This window comes from Gouania willdenowi, chromosome 5 (assembly GCF_900634775.1).
Source record: "Gouania willdenowi chromosome 5, fGouWil2.1, whole genome shotgun sequence".
Lineage (NCBI taxonomy): Eukaryota > Metazoa > Chordata > Actinopteri > Blenniiformes > Gobiesocidae > Gouania > Gouania willdenowi.
Genome location: NC_041048.1, coordinates 17,731,329 through 17,753,157, shown reverse-complemented (window position 1 = coordinate 17,753,157; position 21,829 = coordinate 17,731,329). Strand labels below are relative to the sequence as shown.

At 40.4% G+C, this 21,829-nt stretch overlaps 1 protein-coding gene across 3 annotated transcripts in view; it reads right to left on the bottom strand.

Annotated features, from left to right (window-relative positions):
- Positions 1–607: 607 nt before the first annotated feature.
- The window catches only part of bsnb (bassoon (presynaptic cytomatrix protein) b), an 80,764-nt gene continuing 59,542 nt past the window's right edge, over positions 608–21,829 (bottom strand). The window contains exons 4-13 of one of the 3 annotated variants that reach the window (XM_028445736.1): positions 21,002–21,814; positions 12,332–18,568; positions 8,706–10,791; positions 7,589–8,379; positions 6,998–7,109; positions 6,782–6,928; positions 6,663–6,710; positions 5,690–5,795; positions 5,201–5,395; positions 608–3,515 (exon numbers count right to left, since the gene is read on the bottom strand). In XM_028445736.1, the coding sequence (XP_028301537.1) occupies positions 6,670–6,710; positions 6,782–6,928; positions 6,998–7,109; positions 7,589–8,379; positions 8,706–10,791; positions 12,332–18,568; positions 21,002–21,814 (10,227 nt within the window). In that variant the 3' untranslated portion in view covers positions 608–3,515; positions 5,201–5,395; positions 5,690–5,795; positions 6,663–6,669. The remainder of the gene's footprint in view (positions 3,516–5,200; positions 5,396–5,689; positions 5,796–6,662; positions 6,711–6,781; positions 6,929–6,997; positions 7,110–7,588; positions 8,380–8,705; positions 10,792–12,331; positions 18,569–21,001; positions 21,815–21,829) is intronic. The other 2 variants (XM_028445737.1, XM_028445738.1) reach the window with 2 other exon arrangements.

Sequence of the window (21,829 nt, the reverse complement as noted above, 5' to 3'; positions counted from 1 at the left end):
ATTTAGTTTAGATAATTGACTGTAATTGTAATTGCCATGAAATTTCTATAAAAACTGTCAATTGTAATTTAACACAAAACTGAGGAACCGTGTTAATTTTATGTACAGTTCTACACAAATGTAGTAAAATGTAGTTACAATATGGAGCAATTATTAAAATATGTTTCATATCAAGCTTTCCCACATTTTATCATTTATTTTTTAAATAGTCACAAAAAAGGCTCAGATGGCCCCACCAAAAATATTAAAAGCTATATTTTCATTGAATAAATTAGTTGATAGATATTTGTTTTTAGTGTATTTTACAGCTGATTTAAGACCCATTATCATAAGAGATGCTAACAGAGAGCTAACACAAGAGGAAGGTGAACTTTGATTAGGTTATTTATTTCAGGCTCAGTAATTGTTAATAATTGTAATTGAGAACATAATTGTAATCGACTTTCTGAAGATAAAATATAATTGTCATTCCATTTTAATTGGAAATGTCACTGTAATCGTAATTGAATTGTAATAGAACATGGATAATTGAAGACGCAATTGTAATTGAAAAATGTAATTGACCCCACTCTGAATGTAGGTACACAAATTCACACAGAGGCAGTTATCTCAGTATGTCTCTTTTCTTTTTATTAATTTCTCTGTTTTGGAAATAGCAGGGTCAATATTTTCATTGATCACATTACTTGACATGATGCACCAAAATTTACTGTTTACAGGATTACACTGAATATAACACAAGGTTTCACAATGGATACACGACTGACATTTTGCCCATTGCACTTACAACAGTGAATGACATTTTCCAGATTTTCCATATTTTTTCTCTTCCCCACCTTGCAGATCGTCTCCATCACACCTCCTGATAGTCTGACAAAGAAGGCTTATTCCCCTGCATTTGCCATGGAGGTCTTTTCTTCTGGTTTTACAAATACAATATGTATAGAAACTCCACATGACTGGATATGTTTCAAAGTACAACTTTTGATCCACTGTTGTCAACAGTCAATACAAGTCAGCCACATAGACGATGTTTATGCAATATTATTATTAATGGTCATTGTTTGTTCCATCCTCGTCCTCCTTTTATCGTGATAATAAATCTTTTTACACACAAAAGTTGGCAGCAAATACGGCATAGTGATGCACATGACAGCCGTACCCAAAACTCAAAAGCTGTACAAAGAATCATTTTGTATTTACAGTAAGAGTGTGATCATGTGTCTGTCAGCCTTAATGTTGATCTTGATGGCTGCTCTGTATGTGCCTCATAAAGACCCCATCATATCGATACAAATCTTCCAGTTTCAGTGAGAGGCATCATCAGCACCTACAACACCTAACACGTTTCTGCACTTCATGGAGTAGCAAGTGCTACCAGTCAGGCTTGTGCTTTCAAAATGGCATGCCCTGATTTGTGAAAGACTGGCTGAACAGCTTGCTCTTTAGTATTAATTATGTTAGACAGCGGAAGTAAAGGTTTGTTAGGCAAACCTTGGAGGAAACGTGTCCTATACCTCCTTTAGATTCAGGTACAACTCAAGAAAAAATGGGATCTAATCACAAACCTTTCCAATGACTTGGATGCTAAGTGAATAAATCAACAATGAAATGTCCAATAGAAGCATTTCAATCACCCTACAGATTATACCGACATCAAATATGTACACTGACACGTACTAATGAAAAGATTTGACCATCTGTATCACAGGTTTATAGCAGCACAGGAAGTCACTGCAAGCCAAACACTGAGGAGCCCAAGTCAGCCAAGAGTGCACACGAACTGAGTGAGGGCTCACAAACAGCCAGGCAAAGCCAAGCAAACCCATGCTTCGAAGCAACATGATGGTGAACATTCAGATCTGACAGTCTACACAGTTTACCCTTTGGCAACGAGTCCCCTTGTGCAGGGGTGGGTGGGTAGGTGAGGGTTCAAAACATGCCACAAAAAACAAACAACAGTTTCTTTTTCAATATTCAAATTCATACAGACGAGTAAAGTAAAAACATTTTCAATCCCTCTTTTTTCTTTTTTTTTCAATATATTGTTTTAGTTCAGTTAATTTCTTGTGAGAACAATAACAAGCATTCCCAGCTGAACCCCTCCCAGGTTTAAAATGAGTCATTGCATAGAACATTTAAATAGTTAATTGCTTTCGTTCTCTCTCTGGTAGCCCGTGTGTGTGTGTGTGTGTGTGTGTGTGGGAGACAGAGGCAGAGAAAGAGTGTGTAGAGTGTACGAGTACCTGTCTGCATGCTCTAATGCATCTCTACACATGCATGTCTGTACATGGTACTGTGGTTGTAAACCCTCTGACAGATTGTAAAACATCACTAACTAAAACAACATCTACATCCTTGTGCTATTTAGCATTTTCTGCATGCTATTGCTTTTATTAAACCAATGAGAAAATCATATCATTAAACAAAATAGAACCAAACTGATAAAAATGTAAAATATATATAAAGGAATTGCAAAGGAAATGAACAACATAAAAACCACATTTCCATAAAAGTGTTTTGCTGAATACAGCAATGACAAACTTACATACGTAGATCTCTGTTTTATGTACATACAGTAATATACAGTGTAAGAAAACAAACAAAAAAAAAAGCAGCACAATATGGACATTTCACAACATGAGGTATACAAGTAAAAACTGTACTGAATAAGGCTCTTTAATCCAGTGATTATCAGGCAAAAATGGAAAGAAACAAGAAGATGAGACAAAATCAACAACAAAAAGATGCCCCTGTAGATTCTGGAGCAGACAAAAATGGCTTTGCGATGGCTAATAAAGAGCCGAGGACAGGCCTTCGTTTGGTGGATCTCACACTTGTGGGCACACCGGTAGTTATTCCCTCTCCTAAAAGTCTAGGACTAATGGTTGGCGTTCATATTAAAAGTGGTGAGAAAAGAACCTATGTGTTGTTTTTGTGTTTTTTCAGTTTTTAAATTGTGCGTGCATTCTCATGTCCACGTTTACACATTGCATTCAGTAGACGTTAAAACAAGTAGGAGAAGAAAAAAAACACATTCAAAGAGAGGGTTAAACGTCCCATACTGGAATGTACAGTAGAGATCAGAGAAACCAAGCATCCAAGGATCGTGAGGATTGGTTATCATTAGGATACGCCTCATTACTTCATACGAAAGTCCTGTGCTGAAGACTTAAGATCGGTGTCTTGGTATAGGGAAAACCTTTAAAAATGTCATTTTAACCCTAATTTGCATAAAAAGACTCTGAAGACCACCATGTAGAATCAAGAAACCTTGTCCAACCGGAGCAACCCTGATAGGAGAGCAGTTACAACCAACCGCCCATAGAGGGCTCTCTGATGCTTTCACTTTAAAAGGAAGGACACATGGATGGACTCGCTCTGTCCAGCTCTCCTGTGAGCTTGTATCCACCTGCCATTTTCACTCTCACCCCAGGCCTGTGGAAGACTCTATCACAGGTGGAAGAGAACCAGGAGTCTGTGTCGTCTTCACCCATATCTCTGCTGCTGTTCCACTGAAATGAAGACAATAATGATTGGAAGGGTGGCAGGAATTAAGTAAATGTTCAAACAGGACATTTAATTTACAATATCCAGTGGTCATATTTTGACAGAGACCTTGCAAAATCACCTTCCACCAGAGTTTACTTTGACAACAAATATATGCTTGTCTTGGTTTTAGTCTCCTGACAAAAAATGGAAAGTAGTGATGGACAATAAAGAGTAACTGAACCCCAAAACCTCTCTTCATTTTAGTCAAAGTATTTCAATTTGTCATATTTAGTTGTAAAATGTCAGAGTGACTGCCCTCTATGGGTTGAAACCTGGCTATTACAATAGATTTTTGCTATTGGCTGAGAACAAGATCATGTGAAGTTTTGGGACCATCTTGCATCACAAACAAGCACTGTTAGCCCCGCCCCTTTTATAAAAACTAGCACCTGTGGGCTCTAAAATCTATGGTGAGTAGGTTGGACTGAGAGGAGAGTGAATGGAGAGGTATATTGAGTAATGATTAGCTAGCTAACAAAGCATAGATTATTCATTGGGGATTACTGCTCCAGGAGCCCCACGCATAATCAAGGCCTTTTTTGAATTTCCCTCCTAGTAGCAGGTCAGGAAAAATCAGGGGTTTAGTTACTCTTTAAATGTAAGTATCGGATATCGGGCATGCCAACGATATATCGGTTTGATATAACCCATAAGACCCATAACCTCAAATACTGTGCATAGACACCTCACTAAGCATCACCACTGTGTGTGTGTGTGTGTGTGCTTGTAAATCAATGGAGGTATGAGGCAATCAACAATCTCAAAGTAGAATTTGTTACTGAATTTATCGATTTTCTCCTCATATATAGCTATGACACAGAATGCTTGGATCTTATAAAGAAAATTCTGTTTTTACCACTCAAATACAACATTTAAGTAAGTAGGTAGTAACGGTTTTAAGTAGGATAGGCTGCAACTGTCTTCATTGTTTGGTTTGTTTGCTGTTTTAAATAATTACTTGTACCTATATGATTTCACTGGTATTGCTTCTACCTGAGATCTATAACATGGACAAAATAATAATAATCACAACCTTGCCTATTCACAGTTCTCTCTGTATATGGCAAACATGGCTCACAAATGCCTCCACAGACTGAACTCAGTAACAAACTCTCATTCAACTTTAGTTTGCAATTAACTTCATCCACATGTGCATGCATGTTGATTGATGCTAAAAAAAAAAAAAAAAAAAAAAAAGTGCATTGAAATGGGCTTTATCTGTATTTCTGCTCCTATTTTGCTTGTTGTGGTGAATCAGTTAATTAATTCATTCTAATGAACAATGAATGATGCTGACAGTGACTCAGGTTCCGACCTGTGCTCCTGTCCCTGCGTCTCTTCGTGTAGGTAACATTCAAGCCAATCCACAGTTAGCTTTCTGGCACTAATTATAGCACTGCTTTCTTGGCCCAGATTATTGTAGGTGAGCAAAGTCAGAAGGTAAACTATGTTAGCGCTGTTAATCCCACACACTTAGCTTTGGCTCACCACTGCTGCACTGAGGTTAAGAGAACCACACATTCATTTGTTACTTTAGAAATATCTCTGAAGCAAACACAAATGTTACTTGTGAATGCCGAAAGCAGAACAAGTAACTAATAACCAACTAATAATAAGTTTAATGAGAATAAGAATGGATGGATGATACCTTTTGGAGAGCTCTTAACATGGGCTGAATGAGGTCACAAACATCTCTTCCATATTCACTGTGGGACTGAAGTGTTTTCCACTGATTTGAAGCTCTCTTCAGTCCTTCAGTGATGAAGCTTTCCTTGTTCATTCAGTCCTTCGTGTCCATGTTTCAAAACTTTCCTGCTGACAAGAGACTTTTTGATTTCTTGCTCTGTTCAGTTATTTGGGGCAAGGGAAGCAGCCAATTAGATCAAGTGTACAATCACTATTTCATGACACGTCACTTTAATTCAGATTTATCATTCTCTAAACAAGACTAATGTCAATCCATATAAATACATGGCTCGTAGAGCCTTTTATCCATTCATCAACAAATAATGGAAAGAAATCTAAAAAATATGAATAACAAAATGTATCAACAGATATTATCAACAAAATATGGAATTGCTTAACAAGTGATCAAAAAATAATATATCATCAAATGAATATACAGTATCTTACTCACTGAAGCCAACAGAGTCTTTCTTCTTTTTTCTGTTTGTTGTATTATACTTTCATAGGTTTTCCCTCACAAAGACACCGATCCTGGTGTTGCTGCTCTACCTTCCAACCTGACGGAACAAAAACATGGAGGATTTTAAATTACGTAACTAAAAGCAAATACACAGAATTCACACTTCTCTGACTTTAGTGGCAGGTTTTTTTTTTTAAATAAATATAATAATTATGTCCATTAGGTTAAGGCAAATAAACCCCTGGTGTATAAAACTTACATCTGGTATTTGTTTGTTACTGTTGTTCAATATATCGATTCGATGCATCAGTTTGATATTGTAATTCACGGAGATACGAGGTAATCTCAAAGTAGAATTAGTAACTGAATTTATCGATTCCCAAACAAGTTAATAAATTAAAAAATATGTATAATCCAAAGAAAAACCATTCCAAAAGTTTAAGTTAAGTTATTTTTCACCATGTTTTGAAGCCTAGCTACTATGCATGTGGGTCCCGTTACAGAAGCAACATCAGCAGGGGAAACATGCTTTTTCAAAAATGACCAGAAGCCCATGAACCCCCGTTGTCCATACACTAGTCGATCGATCTCCTTGATGCTAGAAGTTGAAAATGTATTCAGCAATTATCTCATATTGATGCTGCAATATTCAAAACCTATGTCTTAGATTCTTTGTGAACTTTGTTATAGTGGACTATCTTGGTGTTTTTTAAATAACTAATATTTTTGGCAATAATAGACTGGCCTTTAACAATTTTCAGTGTTTTTCTTTTTGAAAACATTGAGCACGAGTATGTAATTGTGTGTATGTGTGTCTTGAAAGCTACTATTTCCTTATGATCTAAATGTTATCGTCCCATCAAAGATTTTAATTGACCAGTTAGCTACAATTAGCTTAATAGTGATGTTTTTATATGTTTCGCATATATACTCATATATAGTTAAAATAAATAAACATACATACCTTCAGTTCACCAAAAGGACGTGAACTTCTTTCCAAGGCCAGACAAAGCTTTGAGAATGACAAAAAAAAGTTAAGAAAATATTCCTAACACAAACACACGCACACATTTATGTTTGTACCATCTCCCAGTTTTCCCGCCTGCTCTGCTGCCCCTCCTTGCAGGATCTTAGTAAGAACGTTTTCTCCTTCAGCTGGTGCCTGACCAGTGGGGGCGCTGCCGATAACTCCTGCTTTGCTGCCGATCCCAACAGGAGCTGGTTTAGAACCTAAGAGAACAACAATCTTTTTTCATAAACACACATTTCATATCAGCTTATGTTTTGACTGAGACTCACCAATGCCAGTAAGAGGGGGTGTGGCTATTTTTGTGGGCTGTGGTGCAACTGGAATTCCCGAAGCAGGCTTTATTCCAGTGGGAGGTGCTACCGGTGTAGCATCCATTTTTGCCTGTGGAAATGTATCTCATTTAAAAAATATATTTTCTATGTCACATCAGAATCTATTGCTTAACAGCTATTAAGCAGTTAGTCACTAGGCTTTGAACTGGGCAATTGCTAACTGCTGTAATTTGATTCCTTGTTTGCAACAACTTCTCCCAGACAGTGCTATTATATAACAACGCAGTGTGATCAAATCGCTGCCACTCTCTGTATTAGGTGTTGAACATTTTTTGGGTTTGTATTTCATGCCTCATTCCAAATTCAGCAAAATCAGCCTTTTTAAGTGTTTTTTTTTTCTTCTTTTTGTAGCAGTGGAATGACTTTCCGGTTTCAGGATAAATATTTTTGGCAGGATATAATAGTAGGTATATTATTTAAAATTACATGTTACATGATATACTTATGCAAAAAATCACCCAATTACACCAAATAATTATGTATCAGTATGTCTACTGGAACACCAAAAGCAGAAGTAGGCTCTCCTACCGCAGTTGTTGGCTGCCCTGCTGTAGAACCGACCCCTGACTGGCGACTCTGTGCTGAAGCTTGGATAGATTTGGGCTGCTGTGGTGGAGGGGCACCTCCTACAGAGCCTGTGGTGGATGGTCCACTCTGAGGCATTGAGCCCTGGTGCAGTGCTGGTTGCTGTTGAGTTGGTGGAGGACCATCAGTTGGTTCCGAACCAAGATGTTTTCCAGACTGGCCAAGACTTCCAGGCCGCTGCTGCCCAGAATGACCTTGATGGGGCTGCTGTTGGTGTGGTTTGGCACCTGTTGCAGAAGGATCTTGTCTCCTGGTGGTTGGACGATCTCCTTGTGCTCGCTGACTTCGTCCTCCTGTGCCATGATGATGATTTGTTGGGGATTCCCGAGAAAAGTCCCCTGAGTTTCGTGGACTTCCTTGAACGGAACGGGACTCTGCACCACTTCTTCTTACTGCAGAAGAGGAGCCCCTGCCCTCAGAGCGACCAGATGAATCTTTGGGTGGCACTCTAGAAGAACGTGAAGATCTGGGGTCTTCCGAGTGTCGAGAAGAGCTGTGTCTACTGGTGCCGCCATGATGACGATGTTCACGTGTTCCAGAGGATGAGTGTCGTTGCTGGTTGCACTCTTCCTGTTGACTATATTCTTCTGGAGGCTCGTCATAATCATGATATGTGTGTTTACTGCGTCTACCTGTGGATGAGTGACCTCCACTTCCGTGGTGTCTTGAGCGTTCGGAACGTGCCTCTCGGGGCTTCTCAAACCAATCAGTCTCTTCTTGGCCCAAATGATATGCTTTCAAAAACCAGCACAAACATCATAAATTATTGGTTTTAAATACGTTTAAAAGTAGCATGCACATTGATGTCATGCAAAAATAAAAAGGGATGCTCCACATTCCAGAGCCATGCAATTTGTTTTCCAACAGAAGAAAAAAAACCTTCAAAAACATGCTTAGAAATAAAGCATGCAAAACAGAAATACAAAACACTTTGGCTTGAGGCTTCATGATTCCATTCCTTTGCTTAAGAATAGGACCAAATTTGAATTTCTCACACGTTGCATGCAGCTTTTCAGAAGATGACAAACAAATACAGCACAAATAAATTAGCACCAGTTACCTTCACTATCAGAAACAGCACAGTGCATGTCATCTACAAGATAAGGGTCATCTGGTTTATAGACATGGCTCCTAGGAAGGTCCTTCTTGTGATGGTCCTGCACATCTGGCAGAGAATGGCTGGAACCATACTGGTTTCTTACGTCATGGGCTTCTGAAATGCCAGAGCTTCGTCCCATACCCACAGGCTTGCCGACAGGACTGAGTGGGCTCTCCTCCTCCGAGTTCTGATTTCGCATAGGAGGTCGTCCACTGCGGCTGCTTCTTTGAGACCGCTCCATGGCATCTCGTTCATAGGATTTGCTGCGATGACCAGAGGCATCTCTGGAGGAGATCTTGTCCATGCCATATCCAGTGGACCTTGACCTACCAGACCCATACATGCGATCCTCATCTTCAAGACCCTCTCGACTGGTGCCATAATATTTCTGTTGGTCAAAGGTATTTTTCCTCGTCCCGTAAGAAGCATCTTCCTGAAGCTTTTTGGTTCTAGACACGACTGTACAGGTTCCCCCTGTTGATGTTGTCATTGTATAAGTGGCAAGGTCAGACTCTACATCTCGTGCTTCCTCAATTGGAGAGAATTTAGAAATCTTCTGCTCCATTCCTTGCTTTCTGTGTTTACTACGTTTAGAGGAGACTACGGCAGGGGCAAGATTCTTGGATGTTAGTTTGTGGCTGCTTGAGCTGCTACGAGGCGCATGTTTGTAATCATCATAGTAAGAGCCTCCACTTACTGTGGTGCTGGTACGACTGTCCACTGTGCTCTGATAGCCACTGGACCCTGTGGGCCTCCCATAAGCATCAAGAGGTTCACCCTCAGGCCTACCATAGGAACTTCCTCGTGCAGGGCCATTCTCACTGCGATATCGAGCACTAACTGGATGGCCAAGAGCATCTGTGACTTGGCCAACATTGTCTTTTGTCAACTCACTGATATCATCAATCATGACATAGTTCCGAGGAATATTTTGCTCAAGGTTAGAGGTGTAGAGACCATCTGATGCGTAAGCAGAGGTAGGGCTGTCCACATTGTGAGCCAGACCAGGTTCAGGGGGTTGATACTGCCCATAGGCATTGCTATAACCTGGACCAAAGCTTGAATCAGGAGCCGATGTGGCTACTGACACTGCTGGGTTGCTGATGACTTCGTAGTTGGTGGGGAGGTTTTGTTCAAGGTCAGCTAAGGACGTTTGTCTTGGTCTTTGATGGACTGTAAGAATCTCTGCCTGAGTAGGGTACGAGAGGCCAGGCTGGTAGGAACTGTGGCTGGGGTAAGGGAGGCTCTGTCCTGGCATAGGCTGACTTGCTGAAGTATAACCCTGGTGACCATGCTGCTGCATACCAATGTCAGTTGGATAGGAAGACTGTGCATACATTCGGGAGGTGTAAGCTGCATGATTTTGGTAACCAGAGCCTGGAGGTGGATGAGGCTGGAAAGTTCCTGGTTGGGGTGCAGATGATGAGGCATACTGAGGAGGTTGGAAGCCTATCTGCTGGTAGCCAGTGCCTGGTTGCTGTATTGAAGGTTGACTTTGTGGGTATGGATATGACATATAAGATGAAGTTGAGGGATACTGTGGAGCTGCATTAAGGTCATTAGTAAAATGGTTAAGAGGTGCAGTATTTGGTCTTGTAAGTAAACCATTCGCATCAAAGGTTGCTGTTGCTGCTGCCATCCTGAGATTGTTAAGCTCACTGTCTGACATGTAGTCCCGGGCATCCCCCATACAGCGCAAGTAAGCCAACTCTCTCCTTTCCCTGTCTTTCACCATGGTTTCCTTACGTTGGGTGATGCCCAGCTCCAAATAGCGTAACTTGGCATCAATCTCTTTTTCCTCTTCCTCCAGCTCAGCTTGTTGCTTTCGAAGCTTTGAGGACTCTTGCTCTACAGCTTTTAGTTCACTTAACAGGCCTGCCTTTGTGACTCCCTGGGCAGGTCGTGGAGGTATTCTCTGGGGCATGCCAGGAGAGTTGTACATTTGTGCTGGTGTGACAATAGGGAGTGGAGTCTCCTCTGGTGGGGGGCTGGGGAGAGTTCGCTTCACTTTTCTCATCAGAGAGTTTTGATGCTGCTGAGTGGCCATCTGCAAGGATAGAGGGAGCGAGAGAGAGAAAGAGAGGCATGGATATTAGGAAACAATGAGCTATAAACAAAATCTGTTTATGTAAATTAAACTCATCATTGTGCACCCTGCATTCAATAATAGTGTCCATTTTTTATTCAGACTAAATTGAAGAAGAATGTTTCATTGTTTGTCAACCTTTCCACTGTTAATTAAATATGCATTGAAAGATCATTAGCTCCATCAAGAGATGAACTAATATTCATCTTGTCACTTCGATTCAATTGTTTTTCACAAAAATAAAACACATTATGTAATATTATTCAATCTATACTTCCTATGCCGTGATTGCTAAATGTATTAATTGGACCTGAATTCATATCTAATGCAAATTTTAGCATACAATTCAAACAATTAGAATTGCAATACCAGAAATGGTTTTGGGTAATTTACCTTTGGGAAATATTGACTAAATAGCCCGGAACAAGAGAACCCTTACATCATACAAAAAAACTAAAAATTATTATTTTTTTGGCTAAAATACATTGAACAATTCAATTAAAATCAATTTGAGAAAAACATCTGAAAACATTAATTTGGAATCAATGAAAATGTTTTTTAACATTTTTTTTTACATATGTAACGTAGATTAAGCACAATAAATATGTATTTTTAGCATGCAGGTAAGCGGAGTCAAACAGCAAAAACACATTCTGACTTGACATATCCCTTAAATAAAGCTATTACTTACAAAATAGTTGCTGCATAGGTCCATTGTGAGGGTGTCAAATATCCACACAAAAAAAACATCCGACACATTGAAGATGAATTAAAGATTAAAGATAAAAACATGTACTGCATGTTTCAGACTACTGTTAGTCTGTGTAAGGAGCAATGCTCATTTACTTTGACCAGCTGCTAGCAATCAGGAAAACAGCAAAGCAGCACCAGGACCTGTCCACATTGTGCATCCCTGTGGCTACACTTAAGGGAGTGCCAAATATAGAAACCATGACAGGAAGAGAGAAGCAGTGGAAAGAAAGCAAGAGAGGAAGTGAATGAGATAGGAAAGAGTAGTGAAGGTAGAAATTAAAGAGGGAATGAGACACAACTGAACAGATTCCCTCTCTCTTTAAACACTCCCTGGGTGCTATATACTGTACATCAAGATCTGGACTAAACCAGGATGAATTGTTTCTTTATCAATTGTTGACAGTCTTGTTTTTATTATTATTATTATTATTATTATTATTATTATTATTATTATTATTATTATTATTATTATTATTATTATTATTATTATTATTTATTTATTTATTTTTAATTGTCTAGTATCTTTTATACCCACTTATTCTTACACTCAGGATGACAGGGGTTTGCTGGCACCTATGACCAGCTCACATTTAGCGTAAGGTGGAGTATATATATTTATAAACAACCATTCACACACTCATTCATTCCTACAGGCAATTTTAGAAACTCCTATTAACCTAATTTAACATTACACAACTTCCCTATTCAAAATTGTACAAAGTCAATCACAAAATGGATGACATCCTACCTGACTGTTGGTCAGAACTTGCTGGTTATACATGGAAAACCTGTTCTTGGTAGGATCTTCTGATGTGGGGCTGAGGGGCTTGGGATCTGACAGAGATCGCTGTACACTTTTTATTGGTCTTGGCAGGTTCTGGTGACGTTGTGGTGATTCAGTAGTAAAGGCCTTCTGCTGGGGTGTTACATGGGCCTTGTTGAGCTTTTCCTGGGAAGCAAAAGATGTTTCTAACATGCGATGAGGAGAAAGGGGTGACACAGGGGAATATAGAACCTGGGGAGATTTGGGTGGCTGACGAGATGAAGAGTCATGTTGCTGCTGATAGCTTATTTCCAGGGGATCAGGCTTTTTCCTCTCAAACTTTACAACTCCTTGGAGCCTCGGAGAGTTTGCATCAGATGAGTTTGCACCTACTATGTGCAAACTTGTCGAATAAGGACTGATAGTAGTGGGGACACTTAGTTGTGGAGCGACCACACCCTGAGAATGAGATTCTGGTTCCGTTTGGCAGGCTAAACTTTCTCCTTTGTGTGTTCTTTCAGGTGCTGCAATGTAATGCAATAAATCAACCTTTGAGGTCTCTGCCATGGTGATGTGGATTGCAGGTGAAACCCTTCCCAGCTGATCAGACTCTGTCTGGCAGGATGAATCATTAGTGGTCTGTATAGCTATACTAGAAGATGCTTTAGATGATCCATCAGATTTAACCTCCCCACTGGATTCAGTATGCTTGGATGTACGTGATCGCCTGCGCCTGACTGGCTGCTGATCCCATTCTCCCTGGTCTTCTTCATCTGTTTGAACACTACAATCTGCAATACGCCTTGTTCTCCTACGCCGATTCATGAATCTCTCCTCTCCATCTTCATCATCTGTCTGAACACAACTATCTGTGATTCTTTTCCCAGCATCGTCATCTGAGCCATCTCGCAGACGAGGCATGGAGTGCTGCTTTTTCATGGGCTTAGATTCGTTCTGTTTGTCACTGGTTTTTAAAGACATTTCAGAAGCTGAACTTTGTATTGGTCTAGCAGACATCACAGCTTGGATCATCTGTCCATCCTGCCAAAACTGTACACTCTGCCCATCTTGCTGAATAACTCGACCACTCTGATCACAGATAATCAGCCCTTGAGGATGCCCTCCTCCAACAACTACCCCTTGGATAGCACCCTTGGCAGATGTTGCTACTGCTGCTGCTGCAGCAGAAGCAGCGGCAGCCTCAGCTGCCGCTGCTGCCGCTGCTACTTCTACTGCCGCTGTCTTTTGCCTCTTTTGCTCCTCCAACTGCTGCTGAAGCTGATGTTGCAAAGACTGAATTTGCTCAAGCTGAATTCTCTGCTGGGCTAATTGCTCTCTCTGCATAATGAGCTGTGTCTCTCGCTCTGCTTGCTGTTGCTGTATAACTTGCTGTTTGATTGTCTGAAGTTCTTGAATTTCACGTTGAACAAGAAGCTGTTCTTTTTCTCTGTGACGTTGAAGCTCCACGCGGTCTCTTTCAAGCTCTTCTTGCAGGCGTAACTGCCGTAATTTTTCAAGTTCAACACGCTCTCTCTCTAGCTGAAGCATATGCTCCTGTTGCGGATTTAGTTTTTCATCTTCTTTTGCTTTCTGTGGATCTGACGGAGACATTTTTGTACCTGATGTAAGTGTTGCACTGTGTGTGGGCTGGCTTTGTTGCAGTGCTAATTGTTGAGACTGACTGCTAGATTGAACTTGAGGTTGCGTGTGAGTCAAAGACAAAGGTTCAGTTTGGACCGGTAACTGCTGTGTCTGCATGTGAGCTTGTGTAATACTTTGTGAAGTATGTTGAGTTTGCTGTATTTGCTGCCCTACAGAGTTTGGTATACCATAGGCTGGTACATTTTGTGCTCCTAATTGTGCTGCAGGTTGAGTGGCTGGAATGGTTGCAGCCAATGATGCAGTAGCTGTTGTTAAAGTCTTCCCAAGGTACACTGGAATTTCCGGGTGTGAGCTGCTGACTGCTGGCACAATTCCCGATGGGGTGGCTGCTGTAGAAAATTGATTTGGAAGTGGGTAGGAAAAAGGTCCTTGTGTTGACTGAGGCATCCTGGGAGTAACTTGAGGCAACCTGGTAAGGCTCGCCAAAGGTACAGCTGTCACGCCTGTAGGATATGGTCTATAAATTCCTCTTGGCATTGGACGCAGGAGAGAAGCAGGTTGTGTAGTAATTGGCAACGTAGAGGCTATAGGAGTGTTTATGGTAGAATAAATCATACCATCACCTCCTCTCATAGCAGCAGGATACAAAGCGCATATACCGGCCTGTCTAGCATTAATAAGATTTGTTAGGGTTTGTCCATTTGCAGTTGGTCTACCATCTACCCCAAATAGTAAATTTGCTCTTATTGATGCAAGACTTTGCTGGAGATTGAGCCTGCCCAAAGGCCCACCCCTTCCAGCTCCATAATTAACCAGTTCAGGGTTATTTCCATAACGACTACTAAAATGATCAGCTGAGTTTAGAGCTGCACACATGCGGCTAATTTCTCTGGCAGTAGTGGCACTATACTGTGCCAGGTTTGAATCCTGTGATTCTGTAAGGTCACGTGAGTTGTAAGTATAATCTGAATTGATATTTGACATGGAGCCATAGCGACGAAGGGGTAGCGAAGGACCTGCAATATCTCCTTGTTGACGTAAATCTGTATAAGAACCATATTGTGCTCCCATGCCAAGGTATCCCCCTTCATAAACCTGATTCATGTTACTCAGATCCACTACCTGACCTCTTTGGACATCATTTGGATTTTGCCCAGTGTCAGTCATTAAGGGTAAATTAGTGTCTGACAAAGAGGACTGTATTATTCCTGTTGATTGATATGCTTTATGTTCCTCAGTCTTCATTAGTGGTTGTTGTAGCTGTTGACTGACCATATATTGGGGTGTTTGGAGAGGGTAAGCATTTTTCGATGAATCAGAAGGTTGGTTTTTATCTGAGTTTGTTGTAGGTTTCTGAGAGTCTGACCCTGAACATGAACTAGCAAAGGGTATTTTGTAAACAACATCACAACAAGCCACTTGGTTTTCTGGTTTAATCTGTCCAGTAAGATCCAAGATCTGGGGAGGTGGGGGTGGTTCCTCTCTCTTTACCAGTTGAGTCACTGTGCCACCCTGTGAAGGGTCACTTTCATTGACCTGTACCATCATTACATGGGGCTTACCTGTTGACAGGTTCATTACTGTTGGTTTGTTTTTTAGCTCTAATGCAATCGCTGGAGAAATATTGGAAGTAAGAGCCCCTAACCCTGATGGTGGAGCTACAGGGGAAACTCTAGGTATGGCACATGTAGTCACAGCAGGCTGAGCACCACTTATCTGACCTGCTGTATTGTCTTTTTTAATCAGCATTGGCTGAACCTGATTAGCTAAGTTGTAGCGAGCAAAAGAAGATTGCTGTTGGTGCTGTTGTAGCTGCTGCTCAAGAAGTTGTTGTTGCTGTAGAAGTTTCTGCTGCTGTAGTTGTAGCTGTTGCTGTTGTATGCCAAGATTTTCAAGACAGGCATCAATTTTGGGTATAGAAGGGTCTGTAATTGCTGGCTTGGTCTGTGTTAAACAAACAGCTGATCCGACACCCTGTCCAAGATCCATACGATTTTGCAAAGGATCTCCATACACAACTGGTTGCTTGGTTTGAGATATGAACATTGAACCTGCAACAGTAACACTAACTGTGGTTGGTGTTGAAACAGAGACATATGGTTGTTCTTGTGCATTGAGGTTCATAATGAGAGGCTGCACTGCTGTGTGTCTACCAGGTGTCTGCTCTGTTCCTATAGAGTATCTTCTTGTGTCAGTAGCAAGCGATGTTAGGTCCATACCCTGTTCCGTCATTATTATAGGAGCAGGCCTCACTGGAGCTCTGAGATCAACAATATTGGAGCTGGAATGAGTTTGGCCATGATCCACAATCTTTTGTGCTGCTGAAATACTTGACATTTTACACAAAGATACATTTTCATTAGACCCACGACCTTGTGCTGCCGTAAAGCCAACAGTAAAATTTCCATTTCCTTTTTCAACATTTTGTTCCATCTGAGAGTATTGTCTCAGGGATTGGTTTGAGGGAAGCATTTTTGGTGATGTAGGAGAACTTGCTGAATGGGGCTGAGAGCTATAAAAGGTCTTACAATTGTCTTGTGTTGGTGATGACAAAGGTGAAGTAGATGAATTTACAGTGATAGGCTTGGAAGGAATATTTTTTTCAGAGGCTAATGTTATTGCCATAACTGAATCTTGAGAGGAAGCCTGTCGTAGCAGGCGTGGTGAAGTTGCCCTTTGAGGTACCTGAGCTCCTTGAGCTGCCACTGCTGAAGTTTGTCCACCAGGCAAAGATGGCAGCTGCCTGCCTGTACCACTGGTGGGTCGCACCGATGGAGCATGTGATGGGCTTTGAACAGGCGAAGTAGTGGGGGAAACTGGGGGGCTTGCACCTTTAAAAAGTGAAAAGACTTTGGAGGTGAGGGATGAAGATCCAGGGTCAGGTGAGGCCTGTGCTGGCCGTTGTGAACCTGACCTGTTGCCAATAGGCACTGTGCTACCTGCTTGTCTAGATGCGGTAGAATGACTAATTTGTGATTTGGTTGTGGCAACTCCGACTACACCTTCAATTTTGGCACTCTGTGTCATCATCCTGTTTTGTGTTTCTTTTGATAAATGTTGTGCTGCATTGATACCGGCAATTTTTGGATCACTGCATGTGGTTGAGAAAGACAAAGGTGCTGTTACTTGTGTAGGGCTTGAGCCAGGGGTAAGAGAACTTGCAGCGTCAAGGTGGTGTGACATAGAGGCATTTTTCTGTTGATTATTTGTTTGTCCTGGTCTCTGCATGAGCTGGGCTCTCTTCATCATCTCCTCGTAGACTTCTTCTGCACTTTTTAAAGTTTTGTCCGGAGGCAAATGAGCTGACGTTTTATCTGTTGGGGAGTAAAGAGAGGTGAACGTTGGCAGATTGAATTCATTTCCTGATTTGTACAGCTTTCCCCCAATTATTTCAAAGCCCTCTGCCTCTGAGTCCATAGAAGGTGAGTATTCGGAGCACGAGGACCTGTGAAGCTCTTCCATCTCTGCAGCCTGTCGTAGTTCTTCTGTTGGGGATGCATCCTCAATTGGAGATAAATTACTGGGGGGTGTTTTTGATCTTTCTCGACGTCTCTGTGCCCGTAGCTCTTCCTTATCTCTCTTTGTTTTTCGAGCAGTACTTCGAATTCTCTGTTGCTCCAAATCTCTCATTTGTTCTTGTTCCCTAAGTAGTTCTTCTTCTTCTCTGAGCTCATCTTCCTCAGATGAGTCTTCGATAGTGGGCAAAAGTGGCCCATGGGAACGATGGCGAGCCTTCCTTTGTTGTTTTGCTTCCTCTATTCGGGCTCGTCGACTAGGGCTGCTATCACTGTCATCTTCCATAGACGAAACAGATGTGGGTGATGTTCCCGAAGTATAGCTGGGGGTTGTGGCAGGCAGTGTGGATGAGTATTCCCCCTTTGAGCGTTCTTCTGGTGAACCAGTCAGACTCTCCATCTCGAGCTCTGGTTCTCGTAGGTCATGTTCAGCACTTAGTTCCATGTCTCGGTTGTAGCTATTGGTATTATTTAACTCAATGGTCTTGAATCGCCGAAGACCGCCTGCCATGACAACATCTTCGCCTTCATTAGGCTTGTATGTACTGTCTGATACCTTAATGTCCTCCTCATAGCTGTTGGACTGATGAGACAGTTTTCGCCTCTCCTTAGTCAAGTCTCCACTGACTTTTTGTGGCTTTTTAGTTTTCAGGTTTCCATCTTCCTCTAACTCCTCCTCATCAGCACTCATCTCCATGATTTGCCTTCTCATGTATTCTTCATCGGTTATTTCTTTGTGGGACTTCTTTTGTCTTATTGGCAATGGAGAAAGACCACTTTCACTGCTGTCCTCCACGTAATCATGTCGGAGTTTACAACTGAGATCATCCTCTGATCCTGCATCATCTTCAGGGCTGTGATCTCGAGCTTGTCCTACAGATAAAGAATGTGGCCGGTGTGTTGCCTCTAAGGTGATCTTTGACTCCAGCAGAGGTTTCATTGAGCTCTCTAACTTTGTGATTTCAGAGGGGATGAAGGCACCAGTTTCACTGAGCTTCATTTCTTCTTCCCGGACTTGACCTGTAATTTCCCCTTGAGAACTGGAGATCCCATCAGAAGAATATCCAGTGTCACTTAAACTTTGTGTACTTGATTTGTTGTTATCCTTCAGAGAAAAAGAGAATAAGAGATGTCAGAGTAAAAAAGGCTATAATTGAAATCTAAATTAAATTGTGACAGAAATTCTATTACAAGCTTCAGTGCACATGTGTCATCTCACAATTTCATACAGTTCATTATCATTGACATGTTCAGGAATTTCTTGGGATTTAGAACTAAAATTCATCTCACAAAATTAAAATGTAATAGTCTATAATAGTGATGCATTAAAGCATAATTACACAGTGTCTCGTCAACCTTTCACCTAAACACAGATACATAGAAACACTAGGCCAAAGTCAACCCAAATGTTGAATGAAGTTGGTTGAAGTTTACCAATGCATGCATGCATCTATTTAAAAAAATGTCATCAAAACATTTGGAAAAAAAACAAAAAAGTTTTACTCAAATGATTTTTGTCTATGTATGAACCAAAGGTTTTTATTTTTGGAATTTTTTTAAATCTCATCATAATTTGGGTTGAGTTTGGCTTTTTGACATCGTGTACACAAAAATAAATACGCAGACAGAGTGATATAACAGACTGCTTAACATACACATACTGGAGATACAGATAAATGTAATTTGAAAACATGCTTTATGGACATCTTTGATGTATTCTCCATCTGCATTCTTCGAACCATTGAAGAATCACAAACATGCTTGAAATGCATGTCATCACAAAATGTGACATTGACAACAGCTTGCATTTGATAGAAATAAAACTGAAAACTAAACATTGATGGGTGAAAACCAAGACAAATATGTCAGAGGTGTACAGTAAGAATGACAAGGAAACATCTCAATAATGATAATATTAGGATAATGAAGGACTATAATGAGCTAGAGGCATTATTTTAGAATCACAACACACCTGCGTAGAAAAAGAATATGGACTAATATAGAAAGATGGCCCCACGTTTACAAACGTGCGCAATTGTTAAATTATTAAGTGGTGCACATGAAAAAGAATGTGTTAATGGCTGTATGATAAAGTTAGTAAATGGTAGAAATTGTTCACTAGCATTTGCAGTCTATGAAAGACATGAATGTTGTTCTGCATAAAATATGGATTTCAGGCATTTTAGTGAAGATGTCATTAGTCGAGTTTAAGATCAGTTTGATTTGGATTGCTTCCCTTTAATCGATCAAAGATTAGGAATATTCTTGAAGCCAGAAAATGTACTTGTTCAAAATGACAAAATTACATTCAAAAATTTTCACCGTTATCATTGTCAATATTAAAAGAACTTGTGGTGTATATATACTGTAAATGTATGTGGGTACATGTTTATTCATAATCTATTTACATTTTCCTTTTTTATTGATTTACTATTGTAAAAAAACCCAAAATCCATCAACATTGAAATTATCAAATGCATAACTATTTTGGAGTATCTATTTTTCTTATGTACCTTGCATCTTTCCCAGTTATGCCTTCTATTATCTAATAATAATCATGCATTGGATTTATATAGCGCCTTATTTTGGTCACTCGAAGCGCTTTACATGGCATTATTAGTAGTTCCTGCTCCCCACTCTGCAGGCACTAATGCCTATAAGCACTGCATTGGTGATCCCTGTAAGAGATCAAATAATGAAGTTCTCGGGCCACCTTATGTTGCCCTTAAAGAAAATATTTGCCACCACTGCTCTTGCAGTGGGAAATCATTTAACTTATATTCTCTCTTTTTTATATTGTATTTTTATTGTTAGGAGACATAGTTTGGGGCAAGTTTATTCAAAAGTTTAGAATATCCTGATCAGAGGGAAAACTTTAAATAAAGTACTTAATACACTTAAGGCCTGATTTCCTGACATTATATGTACAAACGTGTACAGACTTCACAGCACGAGCCAATGTTACGCTTGATTTACAAACCCTGCACAGCAAAGATTGCATCTGTCAAATGTGCAAAATAACATGACAAATTTACTTATAGTCCTTCCTTCTAATTAATATATACAATCTGGGCACAACATTTTGGGAGAAATGCACACGCAACATGATTTACTAAACTGATTAACATTTCTATTATGAGTTAATCAAAAATATTATATAAACATTTCATTATGTTAGCAAGTAATGTCTACTATATTTTTTTTATTACCCTTTGTGTTCATGACATACCATTTGTTACACATATAGAAAGATGACATTCATGTAAAACTCTTCATTATCTGTTTGGAAGTAAGGAATTATTGGTGTTACAAAATAATAGTGCAAGATAATGATATCAATTCATAAAATGAAATAAATATAATGATGGTCTGTGATGGAAATGATGGTTACAAAGAATTTTAAGGAAAAAACAATAACTTGGATAACGGTAATATGAAAACAATGGACATCGACAACAGTTGAAAAAAAACAAACAAATAAATTAAATTGGTGAATCAAAAGCAACACGTGAAGACAAACAGCTTGCAGGTAGCTCACTTCATGATGTCTTGACTTCTGTGATTCGTCAGTTATCTTCACATCTTTTGTTGGAGAAGTGATATTCTCTGACAACGCCTTCTTCTGTGAGGCTTTGACATCTTCTTTAAGAGCTTTAGATGCAACTTTCTTCTCCTGGCCTTGCGACTGTTTGCGGACTTGGTTGTTACCTGTGGGTTTAGACTGAGCAGGTGCTGATTTTGAAAGAGCGGAAGAGGCCTTGGCATTGTTGTTTGTACCTTTATTGGGAGTATGTGCACCCTTGGGACCAGAAGAATGGGGAGGGCCCTTAGTCTGAGCAGAAGCCTGAGTAGATGCTTTTGACTGAATGGGCCCTTTGCCTTGCGTGGGCCCTTTAGTTTGACTAACAGGCTGAGAAAGGTCCTTATTTTGAACATGTGACTGATTGGGAACTTTAGCTTGAGCTGGGCCCTTACTTTGACTTGGGGGTTTCGTCTGACACTTAGGTTGAGAAGGTGTGTGGTTTGAACTTTTGGGTTGGGGCGTTACTTGAGCAGAAGTGTTCTTGTTTTGTGGTGAAGGCTGGCTAAGTGCCTTTGCTTGAGGAGCAGACCCAGCCTGTTTATTATTAGAGAGAGGGCCACTTACTTGATGACCTGCTGGTTTCTGTTGAGGACCTAGGGTCTTTGGACCTGAAAGTTGATTGGGACCTTTCTGTTGAGGTGGTTGCTGATGAGGTGTTGGAGTCAACCGAGGGGATCCCTTCGGCTGGTCAACAGGATCTGGAATATTTCCCAAGCTTCCCGATAAAGCCCTTTGTGTCTGGCAATTCAGACACAGCCATTCTTTCTTCTGTAAAAGAAGAAA